Below are 24,537 nucleotides of genomic sequence, written 5' to 3'. Positions count from 1 at the left end.
TCTCAGGACAAGCTCTGACACACGGGACGGGAGGAAACATCGGTTTGGGCATCAAATATGGATCTGGCGACTGGATCGACCGAAGCTTTTCCAAATAACGGCTCTTATGCAACTTATCCAATGAGTTTACAGCGTCTGAAAGCACCGGGGCTTCCATAATTTGCAAGTGAATCCACCTTTAGAAACTACTATCAATGACAATACGGACACACAATGACGGACAATATGGCGGCACAATACAGCAATCACGTGATTGTGTGATGTTGGTGATTGGGGTCTATAAAGTTCGCTGTGTATGTTCATTACACCAGATATTGTTTTGTGTTTATCACCAGCAAAGGTTGTTTCAGCTTGTTTGTTTTTCAAGTACTACGAGCAATGGTTAACTTGAGTTTAAACTTGAATAACTGTTACCGAGGTACACACATGCTGATTATCGGTACGTTATCAGCCTTTGATCAAAGTTCTAGAGATGGCTCTACTTCTAGAACTCATTGGCATTCATCGGGTCTCTGATCTGTGCTGCTGATAACTTGTGATTTCTGAAGCTGGTGACATGAATGAACTTACGCAGAGGTGGTCGATTCGATTCCTCCACCTTGGTGACCATTTCGAAGTGTCCTTAATCAAGATATTGAACCCCATATTGCTCCTGATGCTGTGTCATCAGTAGGTGAATAAGGAAATGAGAAAATTGTGTTAAGCGCCTTTTAGCCTTTATTAGTGAAATCGGCCTCAAAATTTGTAGTTAACAATTTCAAAATTGTCCAGACCTATTGTTTGGTTCTTTCTGCAGTTTTTTTCTTGTCTTTTTATTAATTTTGAAGCGAAACCCAGTTCTTGTTGATTACTGATATGCCATAATTTTTCATATTTGATGACTGTCTTTACTGTGTTTGATGGTAAATTTCATTCTTTGTAAATTTTGTTACCAATATAATATAAATCTGCGGAAACTCAGCTGACCGTAGCTCATGCATACCTAAAGTTACTATCCTTGTAGTAATTTTGCATTTCAGAAAGAAGTCCGAATTTCTCTGTACTCATTTGAGTTGGTGAATTTAACAGCCCATTTTGGTAACATCTATTAAATGCAGCTTCACTTGAACAAATGTCACCCATCCAAAGCTTTGTGCTCTGTTGGGGTGTCACTCAGACAGAATCAGTTAGGTGGCAGAGCTTGTTTTCTGTTCCAATCATGCTCATTAATAGCAGCAGTGGACCACCTATGAGACTGATTGGGTGTGCTATGTGCCAACTTCCTTTTCCTTAACAAGCATGTTGTCATTCTCTTCCTGCTTATGTTTCCTCCCCTGCCACTGTAATATAACTCATTTGATTACCTCTGCCAATGAAGAGGTTTTTCGTTTGTTAGACAATGTAGGTATTTCGCAAGGACAAAAACGTCAATAAAAATCTTGTACCCATACTTAAATAACAAGTTTGTGATGCTGAAGTTTTACTTTTGACAGTGAATCCTATTGATTTGGTAATTCCATCCATATTTTTCTTTGACAGGGGCTGAAGCTCTGTGATTTTGTAACTTTATGGGCAGGCTTGAAAATATTTTGAATTTCCAAACACACTTAGCTTCTGTGTCATACAAATCAGAACAGTGACAGCCAGACCTAGAGTTTGACGCAACTGACCTCACATTCAAAAACTGGAATAAAGGTGTGTCTCGAATAAACATCGTGTGTGACCGTCACACTCGGTGCATCAGCTGTAAGGAAAACTAAAAAACAGAATTCCTTGAATCACCAAATCTTATTTTTTTCCCATGATAGTCTGATCATGTTGAATTAAGATATTTCCAAAGAAAAACCAGGGTAAATCAGCATCAACTAAAGGCATCGTAATGATTGGATCATCTGCGCCGGGTCCTAAATGAGTCATTCTTAGCATGGGATCATAGTTGAAAACGTGTCGAAAAACCTTCCCCTTGATGCCAACCAGCATTGATCAGATTAACATCTCTATTATAAAACTTGTGTGGCATTTTAGCAAATAACATTTTTTTCTACTTTTTTATTTTTACAGGTCCAGCAAAACAATGAACCTCTGCTCCAAATGTTTTGCAGGTTGGTTTTTGCTCTTCTGCATCACTGACATTGTATCTTTATTTAATTCTTCACTGCTGTGGGAGTTTTTTTTAATTTTTTTTTTTTTAACTGTTATCTCAAGCTGTGTTTACTGTTAAGTCAGTCAGGCTATGGTTTATAGGAAAGTAGCTGAGTGTGCGTTTTGGAGAGAAATGTTTGGCATATTAGCTGTCTCACCACATTTTGGCATTGTTACTTAGCCTGTCACCTGCTGCAGAGGTTATACTTTTGCTTCTCTGCACTTCCGTTATGGCAACTGGTCCTAAATCAGTACATTAAGAAAAACTAAAATAATTGAACTCTGGAAAACCAGCTTTTTATTTTGACCATTTGAAAATAAAATGCAACTGCACATCCACTACAGTAGATGGCAGTGGGGCATTATTCTAACACGCTCACATTGTTAGAGAGTGCTCAGTCGTATTATTGGTATATGTATGCACTGAGCCTGCGCACAAGTAAACAGATCGGGAGATAAGGAGTGCAGTGATTTAATAGGAATGAAAAAAGAAAGGCAAAGAGATAGATGCAGAGACAAGGAGACCACTTAAGAAAGTCTCCTCAAGGCTAACACCAGGAAATATGACAAAGCGCATATAGTGCTTGGCTTGAAAGTGACTATGGTGGGAGACGAGGCAAGATTGGTCTTTAGTTTGTCGAAAAATTATTGGCAGTTGATTGCGTTGAGTGTGTGTATTTTTCTCTTGGGCAGGGTGGTAACAGAAACTAATCGAGAAGCTCTACATTTACAACATAAAGAAAACCAAACAATACTACACGGAAATTATGTGTGTTTATACTCCTCATGTAATCGGAGAAAGAATGACTCAAATTAGTCAGGGGACCATTTGTAATAAGATCTTGTGTCTGTACAATCTGCAGTGTTTATTTAATCAAAAAACAGCTAATAACTGTATCTTAAGTGTACAGTAATTCTGATTTCTATTTGAACCCAAATGAAACAAAATAGAGCATCTCCTCACATTCCGCCTTCTGCTCTACCAGAAAATATTCCAATTAGTCAGCAGAAGTATATTTGAAAAAAGAAACTAAGCAGTGTCCCCAGCAGACTTTCAATTTGGCATCTGTAAAAAATGAAGTTTATGGCACCATTTAACATAATGATAGCCGTTGACAATGATAGACGAAGCAGAGTTGCTAAAAAAAAAAAAAAAAAAAAGAGACATTTACATTGACGACACGGTGACCTTTGCATATCATCACATATCAGTGTTGTTAATCTTACTTTATAAAAGTAATTATTTACAGTTACAAATTACTTCTCCCAAAAAGTAATTGAGTTAGTAACTCCTGACCCAAATGTAAGAGTAATTAGTTACTTGTTTCTGGTTCTGGTGTTACCTTTCATGTGTTTTTTTTTTTTCGTTCCAAAAAAAAAACCCATAGTAACCTTTGCTATGTTTGAAAGTCATTTAATGTTGCATTAGTTCCTTTCTGTTCACTTTCGACATGTGAAAGGTTTAAAACTGTTTCATCATTTAAAGATAAATTCAATTCAAGGTTATGCCGATTTAGGAGTATTTTAGATAAAAAGTTACTTAGGTTTGCTAGGAAGTCTCTCTACAACAGAGCCTACCTGAGAAGTCTACTGCTTTAAGATGGTGGCTGTTCACTAACGCCGGCGAGTATATCATTTCTATACATATGCTAACGCTGCCGTGTCTGTCATTTCGCATCTAGTTCTATAGACATGTGGTATCTACCGTAGCATCATGTGGGTGTAGTTTGTAGGCTATCGGTTACAGTCAGGTATTATTGGAGCCACCTATCATCGCGTTTGCAACGGCGTCACAACTCACTTCCCACCTCCCCACTCCCGCTCTGCTCTCTCGTCTCTGTGAGTACGTATCTCGCAGACTCTTCTCGCGTCATTTAACCAACATAGTAACGCATAGTAACTAGGGCTGTCAAATTTATCGCGTTAACGGGCGGTAATTAATTTTTTTAGATTAATCACGTTAGAATATTTGACGCAATTAACGCATACATGGAATGACCCGCTCACGCATTGCCTCAAACAGATTACAATGACGTCGTTTATGCACATTGAGAGTGAAGAGAATGCCATCGGCTGCTTGGGGGCAGCGCCGTTCCATACCAATGTTATTCCTCCTAATAGTGGGAGAATTAGTAGTTGTGAGACGTTTATGCTGTTGCATTGTGCTATTTGTGCGCCACACATATTTCTGTAAGTTTTCTTTGTTTTAGTGGCAATTACGTGTCTCTTGTTGTATTTTGGGGAAGATATGTACAGAGATATATATGTTATAAAGGCGAGTGGACACAGGGGTTCATTGGACCGCGGCGTTTATTGGCATAAGCTTAGGCAACTCCTTCACAACAAACATAATTATCATTTAGTGAAAGCACAACAAAAATGATATTCCTATCTCTCAAAAAAAACAATGTTCACAAAAATAAAAGCACTTCAATCTGTATTAATGAGCAGTTATTTATTTCATAAAGTAACTCATTTGCTATCACTGACAGCGATAGACGTCAGCTCCAAATGGACAAGGAATGCTGGCAGCGATCAATGTCTTTGCTGCCAATGGCACTCTTGAGTTCAAGATAAACCAGATTTCTTGACGGTTCTGGTCAGGATTGTTTGTTTTTAGTCCAGAACTGGGCATTTCCATCTTCTTCATCACCACTTGCCTTAAAGTCTATCGTTGTTGATAGCAGTGAAAGAGTTAAAGATGTTATATGAAAAGGCACAGCATTCCAGTATGAGGAGCTATTATAAACAACAGTGTAATGTGTTTTGAAGAGCACTTTCAAAAAGAGAACAAATGTGCTCAGACATTAACGCATTAAGTATAAGACACTTAGTTCCTTATTTTTATATTGACCAATTGTCTCTGATGAGGACAGAAAATGCATTTAAAGATATTGACGGGTATAAAATATTTTCTTTCCCTAAGACATCCAGAAGAAACAACCAGATGGTGCCTCAAAAGCCTCTTCAAGCTCCAGCAGTAGCACTCAAGCAGACGTCTTTTGCAACGAAACAAACAAAAGCATCACTCAGTCCTTCATAGCCATGTCAGACACCTCAGAAGATCCTTTGCCAGGAGATGCAGCAGCAACCCCTCTACCTGCTCAGGAAGGTAAGTTTGGAGGTACTGGACAATATTTTTAGGAGGTGAATAAGTCGGAGCTAGGTGTTCTGGTGACGGGACAGGTGGTACATAAAAGCGATGTATAACAAGGGTAAATCTACAAAATGACCACATGTATATTATATCTTTTTTCCAAGTCATCTTTTTTTATAGTTGCTAACTAAATAAAGCTGCAGATGTCCATTTTAATTTGTCCTCCATAGCACAGAACAGTGTGGATAAAAATATAGGGTTATCGATTCTGTGCAAGGTGTTCAAGAGGGCACCTGCAATTGCATGGGCATCCGTCACCTCTGTATTGGGGCAAGGTCATCTGCAGGGGCTTGTCAAGGAAAAAACACATCTTTACACTCCCTACACTCTACCCAACCCGAGCTGAAAATTACTTGTGGACATTTACTTAACCATGTCCTTTATAAAAAGTAATAATTTTCCAGAAAATGTTGCAAATTGTACGACTAAAAGGGGCATTTAACGATAAAAATGTAGCACTTTTTTCGCTGTGACTAGTTTTTGATCTTTTCGCATAAGACTGATGCTAAAGTAACCCAACACAAGACGAGGTATACTCTCAGTTAGTCTATCCCAGGGTTCCCAATCTTTTTTGCACCACGGACTGGTGTGATTTGGGTCTTTTTTTTTTCACGGACCGGTGTTCTGTCAAATTTTGCACCCTTATAAAATTTTGCTCCCAAAAAAAAGCCCTTTTATATTCAGTTGGACTCTCAATGTTATCCAACGGTGCTAAAAAAACGTATTTACATCAATGGCAATTACAGTCAAATGGCATAAATTAATGCTTAACGACACGACGAAGTCGTTAAGTGAGAGATCTGCGTGCAGTTGTTGTGTGCAGCTAACATGGCAAACTTAAGTTAATATTCCTTTCTTTAAAGAAGGTTTGTAGCGTTTACTTTGGAATCTCTGCATTCGTGGCCATTTTTAACGTTACGCGCATGCAAAATTTGTCAGAACACCGACAATGTGCGACAGAAAAATACAGCAAATATAAAATTACTTTTGGTTTTAGCGCCGTTTTGTTAAGTGCAGGGAAAATATAACTCACCTGCTGAATCAGTGGGAGGCCTGAGGTAGTTTCGTTGAGACGAGATCGTCCCATCAAAGTGTGATGGGAGAGTGAGAGGACCCCGCTTCACAAAGATACGATGTTGGAAAATGTAGCCCGGTTTTCAATAGGAATGGAAACCTCTTGGTACTTCTTGCGATTCAAAGCTCACGATAATGATGATCTCACAATATGGCGATACAACGATTATCGATTCATTTGTAGAATATCCTAGAATGATTTTCTGACCAACAACTAATAAACTGAAAAACAAGCTTCTGTGAATCACGAGTAAACGTCCAATCCATTTGAAATGGGAGGGTGGCAGCCAATGAACATTCGTTCATTGGCTGCCATCCCTCCCACTTCAAACGGATTGAATGTCTATGGCCGTCAGTGGCAGCCAATGCCAGGCAATGAGGTAATTTTGGGCCATTTAAGGTCATTTACCTGTTGATGTTCAGTTACTTCCTGTTGATTTTGGGGTACTTTATGGGTCACTTCCTATTGATTTTGAGTTACAGAACTGGAAGTGTCCTGACAATCACCCAAATGAATAGGCAGTGACTCATACTCAACAGGACATTACCGATAAATGGCCTAAAACGAACCGCAAGTGACCTGTAAATGCCCTGAAAACCCACAGTCTAAATGGATTGGGCGTTGTGCACCGTCATTGCAGCCTTAGAGTTAACTGAGACACTATTATGGTGGAAGATTTTGGTAGCAGCTTGTTGGTTCCTTTTTATTTTATTTTGTTAGACATTGACACTTTTTTAAAATGATATCTCGATTCTTGGCGGGAGAATATCGATAACCTTTTGGGATACAAAGTATCACAATATATCACCTTTTCGATATTTTGTCACACCCCTAGTTTTCAATGCTCTCCTAGCGATGTCAGGATATTCCGGAATGACTTTAATCCAGAACCTCGGTAGAGTTGTTGTCTCAAATGTACGTTTAAGGTCGCCGTCATTTGTGATCCCTATGAATTGAGCGTCCTGTTGCACAGACATGCTCGAATCACTCGGTTTATTCACAAATGGGTCAGGAATCCACTCCTTCGAAATTTGTGGGTCTTTAGTGATTGGGAAGTAGCGTAGATATTGTTTTCTTCGAGGTTGTAGGCTCATCCTCTGGCTCGTTAGGTGCCCTTTTCCCCGTAAAACATCTGTCCAAAGACGTCGGTTTTTCAGTCATTCTAGTGGGGGGGCTAATTATTTCCGGGAACAAATGTGATTCGCCTGCCCCTACGTCCGACATTATTATCGAGGATAAGCGCACATAGATATGGCGGAAAACACAGACAAGACTGAAGAAGCAGTTTCTGCCCTTGCACTACTCTTTAAAAGAAACTGCTGTATTTTAGGCCAAAACAACTGTTGTGTTTGATAGAACAATATGTCTATATGCTGCCATAGCAGATTCATGGCGCATTACGCCCCCGAACTATTTTTAATTTGTCCGTTTTACCCTGAAAACCCCCGTTTACAGACGTCGTGCAACCGCTTTTGTTTCAACCCAGCCATAAAACGAAGGTAATTAATGATAATTATTAGTCAAAATGTCTGTCGTTTTTAGCTTACAATCATTCATTGATGTCTCATATTTCGTAGCTTACAATCATTCATTGACGTCTCATATTTCGTTTAAAAAAAAAAACGACTTTAAAAAATTATTCACTCAAATATTTAACAGGTTTATATAACTTTTAAACAAATTATGTCACAATGAAAAAAATGGCGTCTGTAAAAAAGTCACAGATATCTACGTCATAACTATCGCTTAATTGTATTTTTTTTTGTTACTTTCACGTTTTACTGATATGTTAGATGATAAATAATCGATCCAAAAAAAGAAAAATTGAAAGAAAAAAAAAAAAACATTTAAAAGGGTAAATATATGAAAAAGAACATCTCGACCACTCCTTGATATCTGCGATTTCTGCATTGCGACCCTTGTTATATTACCATGTTTTACCCCTAAAATCCCCCCAAAATTCAGCTGTGGCCATTCACAGCTGTGTCTTGACACTCAGTGATACATGCTACATTGAGTTGTTGAATCGAAACAAGGTAAGTATGCGACAATATCTCATTAAAGTCATGGCGTCTGTAAGTCTACTCTTGCGTGCTCTTACCTCCAGATAGGGTTTTGCTGTTTAAAAAACATAACTTCAAGTCACCTAAGTGTTTTCCGCCATATACAAAACAAGATGTACTGCTAGCAGTCCAATCGATGGATTTCTATGACGACATTCCATCCTGTAGTATTATATCTAGAGTAGACAGAGATACTGGTGTGTTAAGGGACACTGTCCAAAGTTAATTTGGCCATTATGAAGTCGTTAATAAATTAGTATTTCTTTTGTGGCCCGGTACCATATGCGCCGGCCCGGCAGTTGGGGACCCCTAGTCTATCCCATTGTCAGTATTATGCATTTTATATTTTTGTGTGTCTGTGTGGCCAGTTCCTACTCTCCTCTATATTTATAGTATTTATTGTTGAATTATTTATGATTCTGCCTTGTACAAGAAAATTCAATACACTATTAAAGTCTGTCGGTAAGAATGAACCTTATGCGGCAGTAAACAGCGTTTTGTCACCGTCTCGCATCTCTTCCCTTCTTATTGAACTGCATCTCTGTTGCAGAAGTATGCAGCATAGACACAGCCTTCGGCTCACTCTCCACTCCTACAAAACGCTCCTTTGAATCAGGTATGTTTATGCGAGACTGCCAAACTTTTCACCTCACTGCATTTCAAAATGTGCATTTATTTGAATTTCAAAAGCCTTAGATAATCAACCTTCACGGATAAACACCAATTAGGTTATTGGTGATTGAGAGAATTTCTATAATATGCTAGTTTTGTGTTTTGAGAATGCCAGTAGGATACTGTATATGTATAACCTTTTAGATGTATTACCCTTTTAAACGTGATTGAGGCAACAAGCTTTGCATTTCATTAAAGTGATTACTTCTACCTCCAAATATCGGCTCAAATACATTGAGACAGTATGCCGAGTTTTAAAAAGTTGAATAGTGCATATCAACTTTTTAAATAATGTGAGTTTTGTCTACTGTAGGGGGAGCCCAGGCGGTTTACAGTCATTGTGGTTAATGTACTCAAATGTCATTCTACTGTATATACTTAACTTTAAACTTCTTTCAACATTTAAAGTAAAACACAATATTCAAAACATTCGTTCTACCAAGTATTTTTTACCATTTGTCCTACTCCAGGTAAGTTTGAGTTGCTTTCAATTTGCTGCAGAGTTTTGCCAGGATAGATGAAAGCCAGAGAGGAGAACGGTCACGCGCTAAGTACATGCACACGCATACACTCACCGGTGCACCCACATGTGCTCACGCAGTCATATTGATGGTGCCGAGCGGCAGAATCTGGCAGCTCAGCTTGGCCTAGTTCCCAGAGATTTATTGAACGCTGATCTGCATTCGGCCCGGCCGGAGGAAAAGTCTGCAGGATTGATGAGAAAAGTCTAGCTGACCGGTTAAAGCGGCTGCAGGTACATGCTTCTCCTGTGTCCTGTCAAGATCTTTTGGCTAGAACAGGATTCGGACAAGAGAAGGTTGTTGTAGGGCATTGTGTTCAGTATACTGCTCTATATTTTACGGTTTACATAGCATATTTAACCCTTTTTAGGGCAAGTGACTATCTTTGGCAACTTAAAAGACCTGGCATCACCTTTTGGGTCATGTAGACCACAATATTAACATTTGGTAGAAAAGTGTGGCCCGGTGTGACGTAGCCCAAAACGTGATGCGCCAGTTCTCAATTATAATGGTATTATTATTGATTATCCTTTTTAAATATATTTTTGTATGAATATATTAAAATAAATGTTACTTAAAAGAAGGAAGTAAAATTAAAATCAATTAAAAAAAATACACTCTGGTTATGGGCATAAATAAGTTTTTTTTGGGGGGGGGCGGTTAATTTCATAGTATTTAACTAATTTCCTGGGGTTGCCAATTGCAGATTCATTCAAATTAATTAAAACTCTGAGAACTCAGTAGGGCTACATTTGTGTTGAAAATTATTCAATCCCCACAATGGATAACTGTTTTAGCAAGTTTTACATTCATTTTTCATCTTGTTTGTAATCACATCAAATACTGACATGTCAAATAGACAAATACAACTGAACTAACAAAAATATTTTGAGGAATATTCCAATTAATCGCCTTTCTGTGATTACCTTATTGAGAAAATTATTCAACCCCCCCAAGTCCACCACTTTTAAGAACAAAGGTTTCTATCAGGTGTTGTCAAAGATGCTGATGAAAACATCTATAGATGTGAATGGAACCCTAACAAGCAGTAATTAAGCAGATTTAAAAGGACAGTGACACGTGGCTCATCTTGGCAGTTAATGACATCTATACAACATGGTGAAGTCCAAGGAATGGCAAAAAAAAAAGCTCAGAGAGCAGGTCATTTCACGCCATAAGCAAGGATATGGATATAAAAAGATAGCAAAAGGACTAAAAATTTCAAGAGACACAATTGGGAGCATAGTCCGCAAGTTTAAAGCTACAGTGCCTTGCAAAAGTATTCGGCCCCCTTGAACCTTGCAACCTTTCGCCACATTTCAGGCTTCAAACATAAAGATATAAAATTTTAATTTTTTGTCAAGAATCAACGACAAGTGGGACACAATCGTGAAGTGGAACAAAATTTATTGGATAGTTTAAACTTTTTTAACAAATAAAAAACTGAAAAGTGGGGCGTGCAATATTATTCGGCCCCCTTGCGTTAATACTTTGTAGCGCCACCTTTTGCTCCAATTACAGCTGCAAGTCGCTTGGGGTATGTTTCTATCAGTTTTGCACATCGAGAGACTGACATTCTTGCCCATTCTTCCTTGCAAAACAGCTCGAGCTCAGTGAGGTTGGATGGAGAGTGTTTGTGAACAGCAGTCTTCAGCTCTTTCCACAGATTCTCGATTGGATTCAGGTCTGGACTTTGACTTGGCCATTCTTGTGCAGTGTACGACTGATTGTTGTCCTATGGACAGACCCTCCCAACTTAGCTGTAGATCTCTGCAGTTCATCCAGAGTGATCATGGGCCTCTTGGCTGCATCTCTGATCAGTTTTCTCCTTGTTTGAGAAGAAAGTTTGGAAGGACGGCCGGGTCTTGGTAGATTTGCAGTGGTCTGATGCTCCTTCCATTTCAATATGATGGCTTGCACAGTGCTACTTGAAATGTTTAAAGCTTGGGAAATCTTTTTATATCCAAATCCAGCTTTAAACTTCTCCACAACAGTATCTCGGACCTGCCTGGTGTGTTCCTTGGTTTTCATAATGCTCTCTGCACTTTAAACAGAACCCTGAGACTATCACAGAGCAGGTGCATTTATACGGAGACTTGATTACACACAGTTGGATTCTATTTATCATCATCGGTCATTTAGGACAACATTGGATCATTCAGAGATCCTCACTGAACTTCTGGAGTGAGTTTGCTGCACTGAAAGTAAAGGGGCCGAATAATATTGCACGCCCCACTTTTCAGTTTTTTATTTGTTAAAAAAGTTTAAATTATCCAATAAATGTTGTTCCACTTCACGATTGTGTCCCACTTGTTGTTGATTCTTGACAAAAAAATTAAATTTCATATCTTTATGTTTGAAGCCTGAAATGTGGCGAAAGGTTGCAAGATTCAAGGGGGCCGAATACTTTTGCAAGGCACTGTAAAGGCGCAGTGGAAACGCTACCTGGGTGTGGTAGAAACGGGTTATCTGCAACTGCTGAAAGCGAAAGGTTGAGAAAAATCCCCGAGTGACAGCTGAAGAACTATGACAGGACATTTCATAGGAAGGTATTCAGGTTTCATCTTAGACAGTAAGACACACACTGCGAAGTGATGGCTTCTATGCAAGAAATCCCAGGTGCACCCCCCTGCTGACTCCAAAACACAAGACGTATGCCAAAAACCATGACGACAAACCACAAAGGTTTTGGGATACCGCTCTCTGGAGTGATGAGACCAAACTGGGACATTTTGGGCCAATGGATCAACGGTGCGTGTGGAGGAGAAAGAATGACGTCTATAAAGAAAAGAACACCATATCTACTGTGAAGCACAGTGGGGGATCAGTCATGCTCTGGTGTTGTTGTTATGAAAGGCCATAAATTGGAATATTCCAAAAAATATTTTTGTTATTTCAGTTGTATCTGTCTATTTGACATATCATTATTTAATGTAATTATAAACAAGATGAAAAATAAATGTCAAACTTGCAAAGACATATATCTACTGTGGGGGTTGAATAATTTTGATTGGGAGGGATTCGCCCTCCAGTGTCTTTGACTGCATTAGATGTCCAATCCATTGTAAATGATGGCTGCCAGCCTCTTCCAGTCAAAATGGACTGGATGTCTAGGGATGAGATTTTTTGGTAACTCATTTATTTCCACATATTTGTTTGTCCTACATGGGGTAAATCCCCCTCTAAAGCTGTTCACTTTCTCGCTAACATTCTTTTTTCATCCTCCGTTAAGATACTCTCAGAATGTAATTCTTTTTGGATCAATGTTGAAACGTTAAGCAGCTTTTGCTCTAGAATACATTGTGCTGAATGCATTTTCTCTCAGAATTTGTCTGCTCAGCAGAGAATGTGTTTTGTTAATGCACGTCATTTTGCTGTGTTTTTTTAAGTGGGCGGCACAGCAGGTAGTAAATTGTGGTAGTGTGTCTAATAGACTGGAGAGTACTATTAGAGAGATAATGAGTGCCGATTATTTTTTGTTTTTCAGCTTGTATTCCAACACACGTTTATTACAAAATGTGACAAATTAAGCTGAATCAACATGAAAATATGCCTTGAGACATGTTGATTTTTGTCATCACGTATCACTGATGACGAGACAAAAATTTATTTAATGAGTAAATGTAACGTATGGGAAGCGCACTTGTTTTACTCTAGGTTTCGTACCTGTTTCAGTCAATTGTTTATTTGTCTTTGTTTATGTGTTTGCAGCCTCTGAGTCAGAAAGTGACTGCTCTCCTGAGAAGCGAGTGAGAGTAGGTGAAGTGCCGGCGGCTGAGGAGTCATCATCGTTGTCGTCATCATCTTGTTCTGCGTCATCATCATCATCATCATCGGCGTCGTCTCGTGGCAGCTCCAAACAGCGGAGCCGCAAACGTTGCCACCGCTGTCAAACCAAACTGGAGCTGGTGCAGCAAGAGCTGGGCTCCTGTCGCTGTGGTATGACCACATTATCATATAAGCACACATTTAGATTGCTCATTTTATCTTCTCAGCTGACGAGTGATAGTTTGATGTACAAGCAGCAGCTGTAGTTTTTTTAGGATTTTCATTTAACTCATCTTTGGGCTGGCAGCGAATGATCGCTGACAGCCCTCCTAGTCAAAACGGATTGGAAGTCTAGGGCCCTCAGTGGCACTGAAACTCGATCATTTAATGCCAGCCATCAGAGTTCAAACGGATTTGAAATCTATCACAGTCACTGGCGGTGAATGGGTTAATGACTAGCTGAATTTCTTGAGGGTTCTGTTCAGGATTCTTTATTTTTAGTCCAGAACTGGATCTTCCAAATGAAGTCCTGGCTTAACGTCTATTGCTGTCAGTGGCAGGGTATGAGTTAAAGATTAGGTGAATAATGTATGAGGAGTCTACTCAATATGTAACGTGCTGTTATGAGCATTCACAGTCAGTCATACCAGTTTAAATGAATTGGGCGTCGATCGTTGCCAATGCTTCGAGGGGGAAAAATTGATCAACTTCAATGTTGTTGGGGGTCATAACCAGAGTGAATTGTGAGTTTTTAATTTGATTGATTTTTTAAAATTATTATTTAAAATAATAAATATTAAAATAACTAAAGATGTGATGTCCAATACGTTACGTTTTTTTAACTAGTTAAAGAGTTGAAATACAAATCTTCCTCATTTTTCAACACCCTTTTTGGCAGAAAGAGTAGCAGTAAACTTAGGGCAGAATTGAATTGGCCACATATCCCTAAAACATTATCTGGATTATTAAGCCATTATCCATAACGCTTTTCCCAACAATGTTATTTGAGTCGTTGCAAGCAATATATCATTGTTGTTAAACTAATTAAAACAAAAAATACAAATAACCATGATGCTGAAAATACGGACCCACAACATTGTGGACCTTCGGTATAATGAAGCAATAAGCATAAGAATATCTGTCATTCAATAACATGTGGTCAGTAGTATGTATGAACTGTGGTCCAGTCACGCTTTTATTTTAGAAAGGTGTTTAACCGTCTCAAGATGCTAATAAATTGATTGAAAGGGAATGCTGAGTGTTTTAAATATTCCCCCAAACTTTGAACTTATACTTGTGCAACTGTTGCCGTATTTACAAGTGCTGGAGAGTCATGTATTGATTGTAGATTAAAAATGTCAGTAACCTTGTGGTGGGGAGGCTAGGCAGCAGTGGGGGTGCTGTAGATTGCCTTAATGCTTTACTTTGAACATTAAACATAAGCCAATTACCAGGAATACTAATGCAGTTTAAACCAATAACCATGGTTGCTGATCAACTGGTTTGCATACAAATGAATGTATTTAAAAAAAAATACTGCTTTAAAGACCATCTGTTTTAACCCCCGGAGTCATATTTAAATAGGAAATTGACTCCTCTCCCTTTTTTTTTGTTCTTGCAACGAACATTCATCACTAATTGTCTCTTGTTTGCTTTGAAAAATGCAATTAGAGTGATTTCTGACCATCGAGGTAATTACTTTGATGTTTGTGCTGAATCCTTTACATTGAAAAAGGGGATGTAAAAAAAACCTTCCAGTGCACTTCTTTATTATATATTATAATGTTGTGATGCTGAGTAATATACACTGCATACATAATTAAAAAAAAAAGTATATTGGCCAAGGAAAGTATTTAACAACCATTCCTTTTGAAAAGGCCTTCATATTACATAACGTTATCCCCTTCCACTCCTATGCAGTGCTGTGTAATCAGTGTTTTTAATTGCATATCAAGAAACTGTCAAACTGGGCTTTTTAATCACTTCTCATTGAATGCTAGCAGTGTATTAATGATCGGATTTAAGATCATGACAACAAATGAGATTCGTTATGCGTGGCAATGCTCTTAACAGTGGCTGTGAGTGCTGCAATCTATGTTTGTATACAGTTGCAATCAAGAAAAATATGAAATGCACTGGGTATGTCCAAACAATCATTAAATATTTTATAGAGCTATCATTAAATGCAAAAGGAAAAAAAGTAGAGGCCATAACAAGGGTGTATTCCTTTTTATAAATCATTTTTTAAATTTTGTCAATATTTTATTCAAAAGTAATAATACTATAATTGAAACCTGGCATCCACATATGTGGACATCACATTTTGCGCCATGTAGGCTACATATGTATACCACAATGTTAATATTGTGGTATACAGGACCCTAAATTGTATGTCCACATATATTATACAAATAATTAATGTTTAGGAGTGCAGTGGACAGAATATTACATGAAGTGGAAGATGAATGAGCCTCGTTTAGTGGAGTATTTCATCTCTGCCCAAATGAAATCTTTTTGTTGCATAAATGAAAAAGCATTTATTTGTTTTATATGACACCTAAAAATAGATATAACTATTTAATAGATGCTAGTACTCAACGGGCTGTCAGTTTTTACGTACGAAGGTTAGTTACTCGCCGAGCGTGCTATGTCGTACCTCCGCCCCAGGGTGCAATGGATCCAAAATTGCACAGTAAATTCAGTCAGATATCATATAAACACGCATAACAAGTCCCTCAATGTTTTTAAAAACTCAAACTTTAGCTGACCTCTTTTGTTATCAATCTACAAAAGCAGTAAAACACTAATTTACCACTCTCTTAAAATGAATGGGAGAATGTGATTGGACATACTGTTTGTGTTGCAAATGCAACTCACATACAGTGGGGCAAAAAAGTATTTAGTCAGCCTGCAATTGTGCAAGTTCTCCCACTTGAAAAGATGAGAGAGGCCTGTAATTATCATCATAGGTATACCTCAACCATGAGAGACTTAATGAGAAAAAAAAAAACAAGAAAATCACTGTCTGATTTTTAAAGAATTTATTTGCAAATTATGATGGAAAATAAATATTTGGTCACTTACAAACAAGCAAGATTTCTGGCTCTCACAGAGCTGTAGCTTCTCTAAGAGGCTCCTCTGTCCTCCACTCGTTACCTGTATGTATGGCACGTGTTTGAACTCAGCATAAAAGACACCTGTCCACAACCTCAAAAAGTCACACTTCAAAGTCAACTATAGCCAAGACCAAAGAGCTGTGAAAGGACACACCAGAAACAAAATTTTAGACCAGAACCTTGCTGGGAAGACTAAATCTGCAATCGGTAACAGTTTGGTGTGAAGAAATCAACTGTGGGAGCAATTATTAGAAAATGAAAAACTTAAGAGACCACTGAAAATCTCCCTCGATCTGGGGCTTCACACAATCAAAATGATCACAAGAACAGTGAGCAAAAATCCCAGAATCATACGTGGGGAACCTTGTGAATGACCTGGGGGGAGCTGGGACCAAAGTAAAAAAGGCAACTATCAAGAACACACTGCGCCACCAAGGACTCAAATCCTGCAGTGCCAGACGTGCCCCCCTGCTTAAGCCAATGCATGTCCAGGCCCGTCTGAAGTTTGCTGGAGAGTATTTGGATGATCGAGAAGAGACCGGGAAAATGTCTTATAGTCAGATGAAACAAAAAATAGAACCCTTTGGTAAAAACGCAACTTCTCGTGTTTGAAGGAGAAAGAATGCTGAATTATATCCAAAGAACACCATACGTACTGTGAAGCCTGGGGGTGGAAACATCATGCTTTACGGCATTTTTTCTGCAAAGGGACTAGGGCTGCAGCTATCGATTATTTTAGTAGTCGATTAATCGATGAAGTAGTTAGTTCGAATAATCGAGTAATCGGATAAGGAACATAGAAAATTAAAACACCTAAGCTAAGCCTCAAACTGTATGAAAAATAAATAAATAAATGAGGATAACAGTACAACAAAAGAACAATTGGCTAACTTACATAGCAGAAGTACTCTAGCTTAAATGCCAGTTTTTTTTTGTTTTTTTTTTTACAATGCTCCTAACCCACAAAAAACTTGAACTACAACTGCATTAAAAAAAACATAGCGCAAAAAAAAAAAACTTAGCTTATGTTGGTCTTAACAGGGAGCAGCTGGATACAGCCATGTGAAATGAGGCAGACTAGAGGGCAGTGTATCCACCCAAATCAATAAAACCAAATGCAAACACTTCCAAAACAAACCATTACAACGCCACTTTGATTAAACGAATACTCGAAGCAAAAAAATTTAATTCGAACATTTTTTTTTTTCTAATCAAATACTCGAGTTAATCAAATAATCGTTTGAGCACTAAAAGGGACCAGGACACCTGATTCGTGTAAAGGAAGGAATGAATGGGGCCATGTATCATGAGATTTTGAGTGAAAACCACCTTCCATCAGCAAGGGCATTGAAGATGAAACGTGGCTGGGTCTTTCAGCATGACAACGATCACAAACACATTGCCCGGGAAAACAGAAGTGACTTTGTAAGAAGCATTTTAACTCATTTGCTCCCAACAACGTATGAATACGTTCTATTTTTGTTTCAGTGTTCCAAAAACGTATTTATACGTCTTTTATGTTTTTTTTTTACAAGAGGCATCTCTAGGTTCTGATGCAACTTCGCTGCAATGCACAATGCTCAAAACCAATTTTAAAGCAATAATAGCAATAATAATAGCACTGGAGGGCAGTAGCGCATTTGGTAAGAACTCACCTATGACCAAGAAAGGAAGTGAAGAGAGTCAGGAATCGGAAGTTGGAGGGACCTTGTGAAAAAGGAAGCGTGAGAAAAATGTGGAGAATGATGGAAAACAAAAGGCAAACGACACTGGAGGAGTGTTTTGGAAAGAAAACGACACAATCGTCAAAGATAAAAAAAAAATCTATCTTGATGAGACAGACGGTGATGAGGGTAAAGTTTACCCCGTCTGCCAAGACAGCTGCGGCCACAACAGCTCATCTCTCAGTTCAGTAGTTTAGTTATGTGTAAATAAATTGTTACTTTGCTATCAAAAGCTCTATTTGTCTTGTTGTTTGTTATTTTGTAGAAAGAAACATTATTCAGATGTTTGGGATGTCACAAAAGCAAAAAATAGCTGTGTTAAAAGTCAAAGTTATGTTTGAAATGTATGCTTTTACACAAAGCTCAATTTTTTTTTTCATCAGAAATTGGAAAATTGCTCAAACTAAGCTATTTTCTAATGCTGATTTCTAAAGAATGAAAAAAGTTATGAACTAATTTTTTTCCCTTCTGAAAGAAAAGAGTATAATCTTTCTTTTGGTGGGTTCCATGTTTATATAGCAATCGAACAGAATTTTCAGTGGGCCTTGCAAAATCAGTCAAAATCCAGTAAAACGGCCTGGAGCGAAGGGGGTTGCTCCGGTGAAAATGGCTGGGAGTGAATGAGTTAAGGTCCTGGAGTGGCCTAGCAGGTCTCCAGATCTCAAGTTGAAAGTCCTTGTTGCCCAACGACAGCTCCAAAATAACACTGCTCTCGAGGAGATCTGCATGGAGGAATAGACCAAAATGCCTGCAACAGCGTGAAAACCTTTGAAGACTTACAGAAAACCTTTTGACCTCTGTCATTGCCAACAAAGGGAATATAACAGAGTATTGAGATGTATACATATGATGAAAATTACAGGCCTCTATCATCTTTTTAAGCGGGTGACCTTGCACAATTGGTGGCTGACTAAATACTTTTTTGCCCCACTGCAAACTACTTTATACTTTATAAAGAAATTGGAAAACTGGACTTCTGAGTAAAATTCCCAGATGAACTGTGAAAAAGCACAATCTAACTCTATCATTAAAAATTGTATAATTTTTGTACAATTTATTGGCAAAGTTCACAACAGGTTTTGATCCGGGAATCTGTTAGTACCAGCACTCAAGCAAATCATCTAATTATTCCCCTTTCCTTGCCTAGGTTATGTCTTTTGCATGCTCCATCGACTCCCAGAGCAACACGACTGTCTGTATGATCACCTGGGCAGCGGGCGCCAGGAGGCCGTCCTCAAAATGGTCAAGTTGGACCGCAAGGTGGGCCGCTCTTGCCAGCGCATTGGAGAGGAGTGCTCCTGAACTCCAACCAAGAGAGAATCTCTACACATAAGCCCTAGCAGGAATTTCTCCTTTTTTTTTTTTTTTTTTTGTACAGCCTATTCATTTAAAAAGATGCTCACTCTCTAAATCTCATTTATCCTCACTCATCCCAGACTTTTTGTGCTTCTGTCAGCTTGATTGTATCCCTGCTGCTAAACACAACCCAAGTTCATAACAAAGATCCAGAGAGAGCAAAAAGGACTTTGGGATTTTTCATTTCCTTTTCCCCACTTGACTTCAAGAGCGTGAGTGAACTAACAAACGAGCAGACGGATTAAGAGGACAAGCACACGTCGTACGAATGTTTGTCCGGGAAGCAAGTTGAAGATGATACCTCAAAGAAATAAAAATAAGATGAAGAGGACAATGAGAGTTTTTAGCCTTGTTACCTCAACAAGAAATCATCCACAACTGCTTCTTATACCGAAGCAAGACGTACAACCATGGGACTCGGTGTTTTAGTTATCTCTAATAATCTTGACGGACCTGCTCATATTCTATCAGGATATGAAAGGGTCCCCCCCCCCCCCCCCCCCCACTCCATTTTTTTGGTCCTTCGACGATATCCAATCTGCATCTCTTGACATATTAGTTGATCTAAATGCCATCAGGCTGTGTTCAGAGGGTAAAACCAAACAAGCTTGTGCTTATTTTTTTTTTGACTGATCACGTCTCATCACGTCTAATCAAAATTGTGCATAATTTTTTGTGAGGAGGGAAGAACAAATACCCTTCAAAATATTTGAAGATTGATGCATTTCAGTTGACAGCAATGGTTACTTTGCCCTTCAGCCCCCACCACTCCCTCCTTTTTTTTTTTTTCTTACTCATCACGTTTATGCAATTGGGTTTTATGTTTTTGTGTTTCATGATAGTCTGCGTTGTACATTCTCAGCCGACGTTTTGACACTTTTGTAAATATATACACATAATGCCCTTTGATTCTGCGCTACGTGGACTAAAGCTGAGCTGCTTTGACGCAGCAGTTCCTCTTTTTGAGGTGGTGGTGATTCAGCTTCTTGTTTTTTTTTTTTAGTTTTACATATTCTTAAAGGTTTTGGGTAGCAGCGTCATTGGATTTGCATTCTTTCACCTTCAGGTACTTAACTGATTTTCGACATTGGCCAGTGTTTTGATTTACAGTTAATCATGATGATATTTTCTTTCCCTTTTTTATTTCCTGCAACCTCTCCTCCCTCTTTCTAGATGAGGCACAGTGGACAGTAAATGATAAATCATGCTTTTTTTTTTTTTTTTAAGGAAAATTGTAATATTAATACTGAAGAATTGAATGAAAAAAAAAAACGTAATATGTACCACTTTTATTTAACCTTTTTTTCCTGCCTTGTCAGGTCGACTTACACTTAAGTGTAGTTTTTCTGTTAAAATATGGTGTTTTGGGGGGTTAAAAAAATATTACAATATTGTTATAATGTATATTTTTCTTTCCATGACTTTACATTTTCCTTCAACTTTTTTCCTTTTAAATGAAAATAAAATAAGATTAGACAAAGTGTCTCTTGGACTAATTATTGATGTGTAATGGATTCACATGTTTTTATGCAGGGATTTTTTTGTTTTACAAGTTTGTAGTACAGTGATCCCTTGTTTTTAGCTGTTGATTGGGACCAGAACACGCAACGATCAGTGAAAAATGGCAAAGTAGCACCCACCCCCCCAAAAGAAAAAAAATGTGTTCAATGTGTTTCTTCAGATAGCAATGGAAAGAGATACATATAAGACATTTTTTTTCACTTGTCCCCCCAAAGTATAATAATAGTTATTTTTACAGTATATATGTATTTTAATAATAAAAAAAAATGTTTAAGCACTTCAAGTGTAATACTTATAAGTTTTAAACATGTCACTGTCCCACCGAATTATTTTTGTAACAAGAATAAAGTACAAAATGCTTGTCTTTATTAAATGTTTCATTGAGTGAGTCAACTCAAATCCCCTCAAGCTGCTCACTTCAATAAGTTGCCGCAGCAATTGTTTAACAAGTTAAACGATGATTGGCGTATGCGCCGCTTTGAAGTTTCTGTCAATCATGGTTAACTTTAATAAACAACTGACCAAGAATAGCTGCAGGAGCGAGTGTTAGAGACTACGTGATAGGATTGGGACAGCTCCAAAAACTACTGCATTTATTTATTTATTTTATGATTGAGAAAAAAAAAAAAAAACATCTCCAATGGACTAAGGCCGCGAAGTTTGAAGCGCAAAGTAGCGAGGGTTCACTGTGCTCTCAGACCCACAATTTGGCCAAATTTCAAAATGTTCCTATATTATATTGGAAAGCTTAAAATCTCAATTTTCAGGGGGAAAAGAAATTTTGAACAGGAGGGAATTTTTATACAGCAAAATCCTAACTGGAGGTGAGATCACGCGAGAGCATTATTAAAGACGCCATGATTTTAACGAGATATTATCGCGTACTTACCTGTTTTCGATCCAAAAACTCCATGTAGTGTCAAGACACAGCTGTGAATGGTCACAGCTGGATTTTTGGGGGATTTTATAGGTGAAACATGCAATATAATCCCTCCTCCCGCCGCCCAGCCTAATATTTGTCTTTTTTTTTTTTAACATTAGACATCAATTAATGATTGTAAGCTAAAAATGACAGACATTTTAAATAATAAATAGAATTACTAAGCTTTTTTTTTTTATGGCTGGGTTGAAACAAAAGCGGTTGCGCGATGTCTGTAAATGGTGGTTTCCAGGGTAAAACGGACAAACTGAAAATAGTTTTGGGGCTTAATGCGACATTAATCTGCTATTGCAGCATATAAACATATTGTTCTATCAAACACAACAGTTCTTTAGGCTTAAAATAAAGCAGGTTATTTTAAAGAGGAGTTCAAGAGCAGAAAACTGCTTTTTCGCCATATGTACTAGTATATATCTGAATTTTTTTTTTTTTTTAATAGATTTAATTTGATAATTTCAGTTTTTGTTTCTTTCCAGTTTCAGCACCACTAACACTTCATCATTCCATCGACACTTCAATGGTCGTGCTAATGTTGCTTGTCTAGCTAGCCATTACTGATGCTCTTCTGTTGTGGCATCACAATAGGAAGAGTTTAACACCTGCGCCATGTGTCCTTTAAAATGACCTAAAGTTTACATAGTTCCAGTAAAGCAGGGGTGTCCAAACCGATCCTCAAGGGCCGCTGTGGGTCCTGGTTTTTGTTCCTACCAATCGAGCACAGACAGCTTATCCAATGAAGTTTCTGCAAAAACAAGCAGCACTTGACTGCAATCAGTTAATTCCTCTTGTAAAACACCAGATTGGTGAAAATGCATCGTCTTGTTTTGTTGGAATGAAATCCAGCACCCACTGCGGCCCTATGTGGAATAGTTTGGACACCCCTGCTGTTAAGCCATTTTCATGATTTGTTTATGAATACGTGAAGTATTGTAAATGTGCAAATAACATTTTTGAGCAAAATCGCTGAGTTTGCTGTTGTCTGCAAATCTCTGGGCTCCTGGCACTTCCAATATAAATTTCAGTGGCTCTTTGCGAAGCCTTGCTGGCATGGAGGTGGAAGCAATATGCACTGAAAATGTAGCAGAGAGAGATGCTTCATCACACATAAGCACCGATTTTGAAGCCTTACTGGCAAGGTAAATGAGCTATGTAAGCATAGGAAACAAGTTAGACAAAATAGCATCCGCTTTCCACGTCATAACCGAGATGGTTAACGTTAGCTTGGTTTGAGCTCAGTCAACGGACACGCCTATACTTCAAATTTAGAACTTGATTAAATTATTTTCTTAGATCTAGTCAATTTTCTCCATCTTGTTTTGAGTGTTAAAGACTAGTTTACAGATTAATGCATGAGATTATTCCATTTACTTTAGGTAAATATTACTATCTGTTGTTATTAAGCCCATATATCTTAAAAGTCGGTAATTTTTCACCTAAATCAAGAAAAAATTACTTTCAAATAATGTTTTGAGCAATATTGAATTAAGAACATTTCTGTTAAGCTTATTGAGCTTCTGAGACCTGACCTTAATACTTATGGAACCCACTTAAAATAATTGCTTAAGTCATGTTTTTACAAAAATGATATAATTTATTTTAGGAAATGGTGAAAAATCCAATAAATTGTTATGGTTTTTGTTTCCTGAAAGGCTTGAAAGGATAACCAAGTTTGACATAGTATTTTTTTTTTTAATGGTGTCAACTTTGGTATTGATTTCTTTTATTTTACATGAACTTTAAGTCATGAGCGATTTGTTTGGGTTTTGCGCAATTTGATCTAGATTTTTTTTTTCAGATTTTTTTAGACAAATTAGAACTTTTAAAGAATTCTGATGTAAGCAATCTGCAAACAATAGCTATTTTGAATATATTTTTCCTCAAATTCTGATTTTATCTGAATTTTTTTCATTGAAGAATGATTTTTCTTTAAGTGTTTTCCTCTGGCATTCCTATTATATGCCTATATGTTTGCGTGTTTTGTCTTGCATCCTTTTTTTTTTTTTTTGCGGTGTTTAGTCATTTGCAATTCATTCATCCTTGTTTACAATCATAAATTGCATTAGAATAAAACAGCATACAGCGTGTTTTTAGGCACATTTTCTCGGTATGTGTCTATGGCCAAATACCATCTGCTGCATCCTAGCCAATTCATTATAGTGATGTCACATCAGCATGTGTTTACAGCTCGCAGAGGGAGCGGCTATAAAGGCTCTCATCTACTTAACCAATATGTTTATATGCGGCTGCGCCCATGTTTGTTAATGGAGGATTTAAACTAAAGAGTCTTCTGACAGCAGCAATGAGTCTTGGCGGGCCGGGCTGCATTAATTTATGTACTGGGAGAAAAAAAAAAATAAAAACAGGAACAGAAAATGTCGACCTGATCAAAAGGAAACTACCAAGGCTAGAATTGGACCACTTCCAGTGCCAGTGAAACTCAGAAGTCGTGCTTTATACACTGGGAATGCAGGAATTTAGCATCTATTTATGAAGTAGGTGAAGC

The 24,537-nt window shown here is 37.9% G+C and overlaps 1 protein-coding gene across 2 annotated transcripts in view; it reads left to right on the top strand.

Moving 5' to 3' along the window:
• zfand3 (zinc finger, AN1-type domain 3) overlaps positions 1-21,057 on the top strand; it is a 30,582-nt gene extending 9,525 nt beyond the window's left edge. For both annotated transcript variants that reach the window (XM_057849628.1, XM_057849637.1), the window contains exons 2-6: positions 2,041-2,081; positions 5,048-5,233; positions 8,967-9,032; positions 13,321-13,548; positions 19,365-21,057. In XM_057849628.1, coding sequence (XP_057705611.1) covers positions 2,041-2,081; positions 5,048-5,233; positions 8,967-9,032; positions 13,321-13,548; positions 19,365-19,519 — 676 coding nt within the window. In that variant the 3' untranslated portion in view covers positions 19,520-21,057. The remainder of the gene's footprint in view (positions 1-2,040; positions 2,082-5,047; positions 5,234-8,966; positions 9,033-13,320; positions 13,549-19,364) is intronic.
• Positions 21,058-24,537: the final 3,480 nt, after the last annotated feature.

This window comes from Corythoichthys intestinalis, chromosome 1 (genome assembly GCF_030265065.1).
Source record: "Corythoichthys intestinalis isolate RoL2023-P3 chromosome 1, ASM3026506v1, whole genome shotgun sequence".
In the NCBI taxonomy this organism is placed as follows: domain Eukaryota; kingdom Metazoa; phylum Chordata; class Actinopteri; order Syngnathiformes; family Syngnathidae; genus Corythoichthys; species Corythoichthys intestinalis.
Note: the sequence above shows the minus strand (reverse complement) of the source record. Positions and strands in the feature narration are given on the sequence as shown.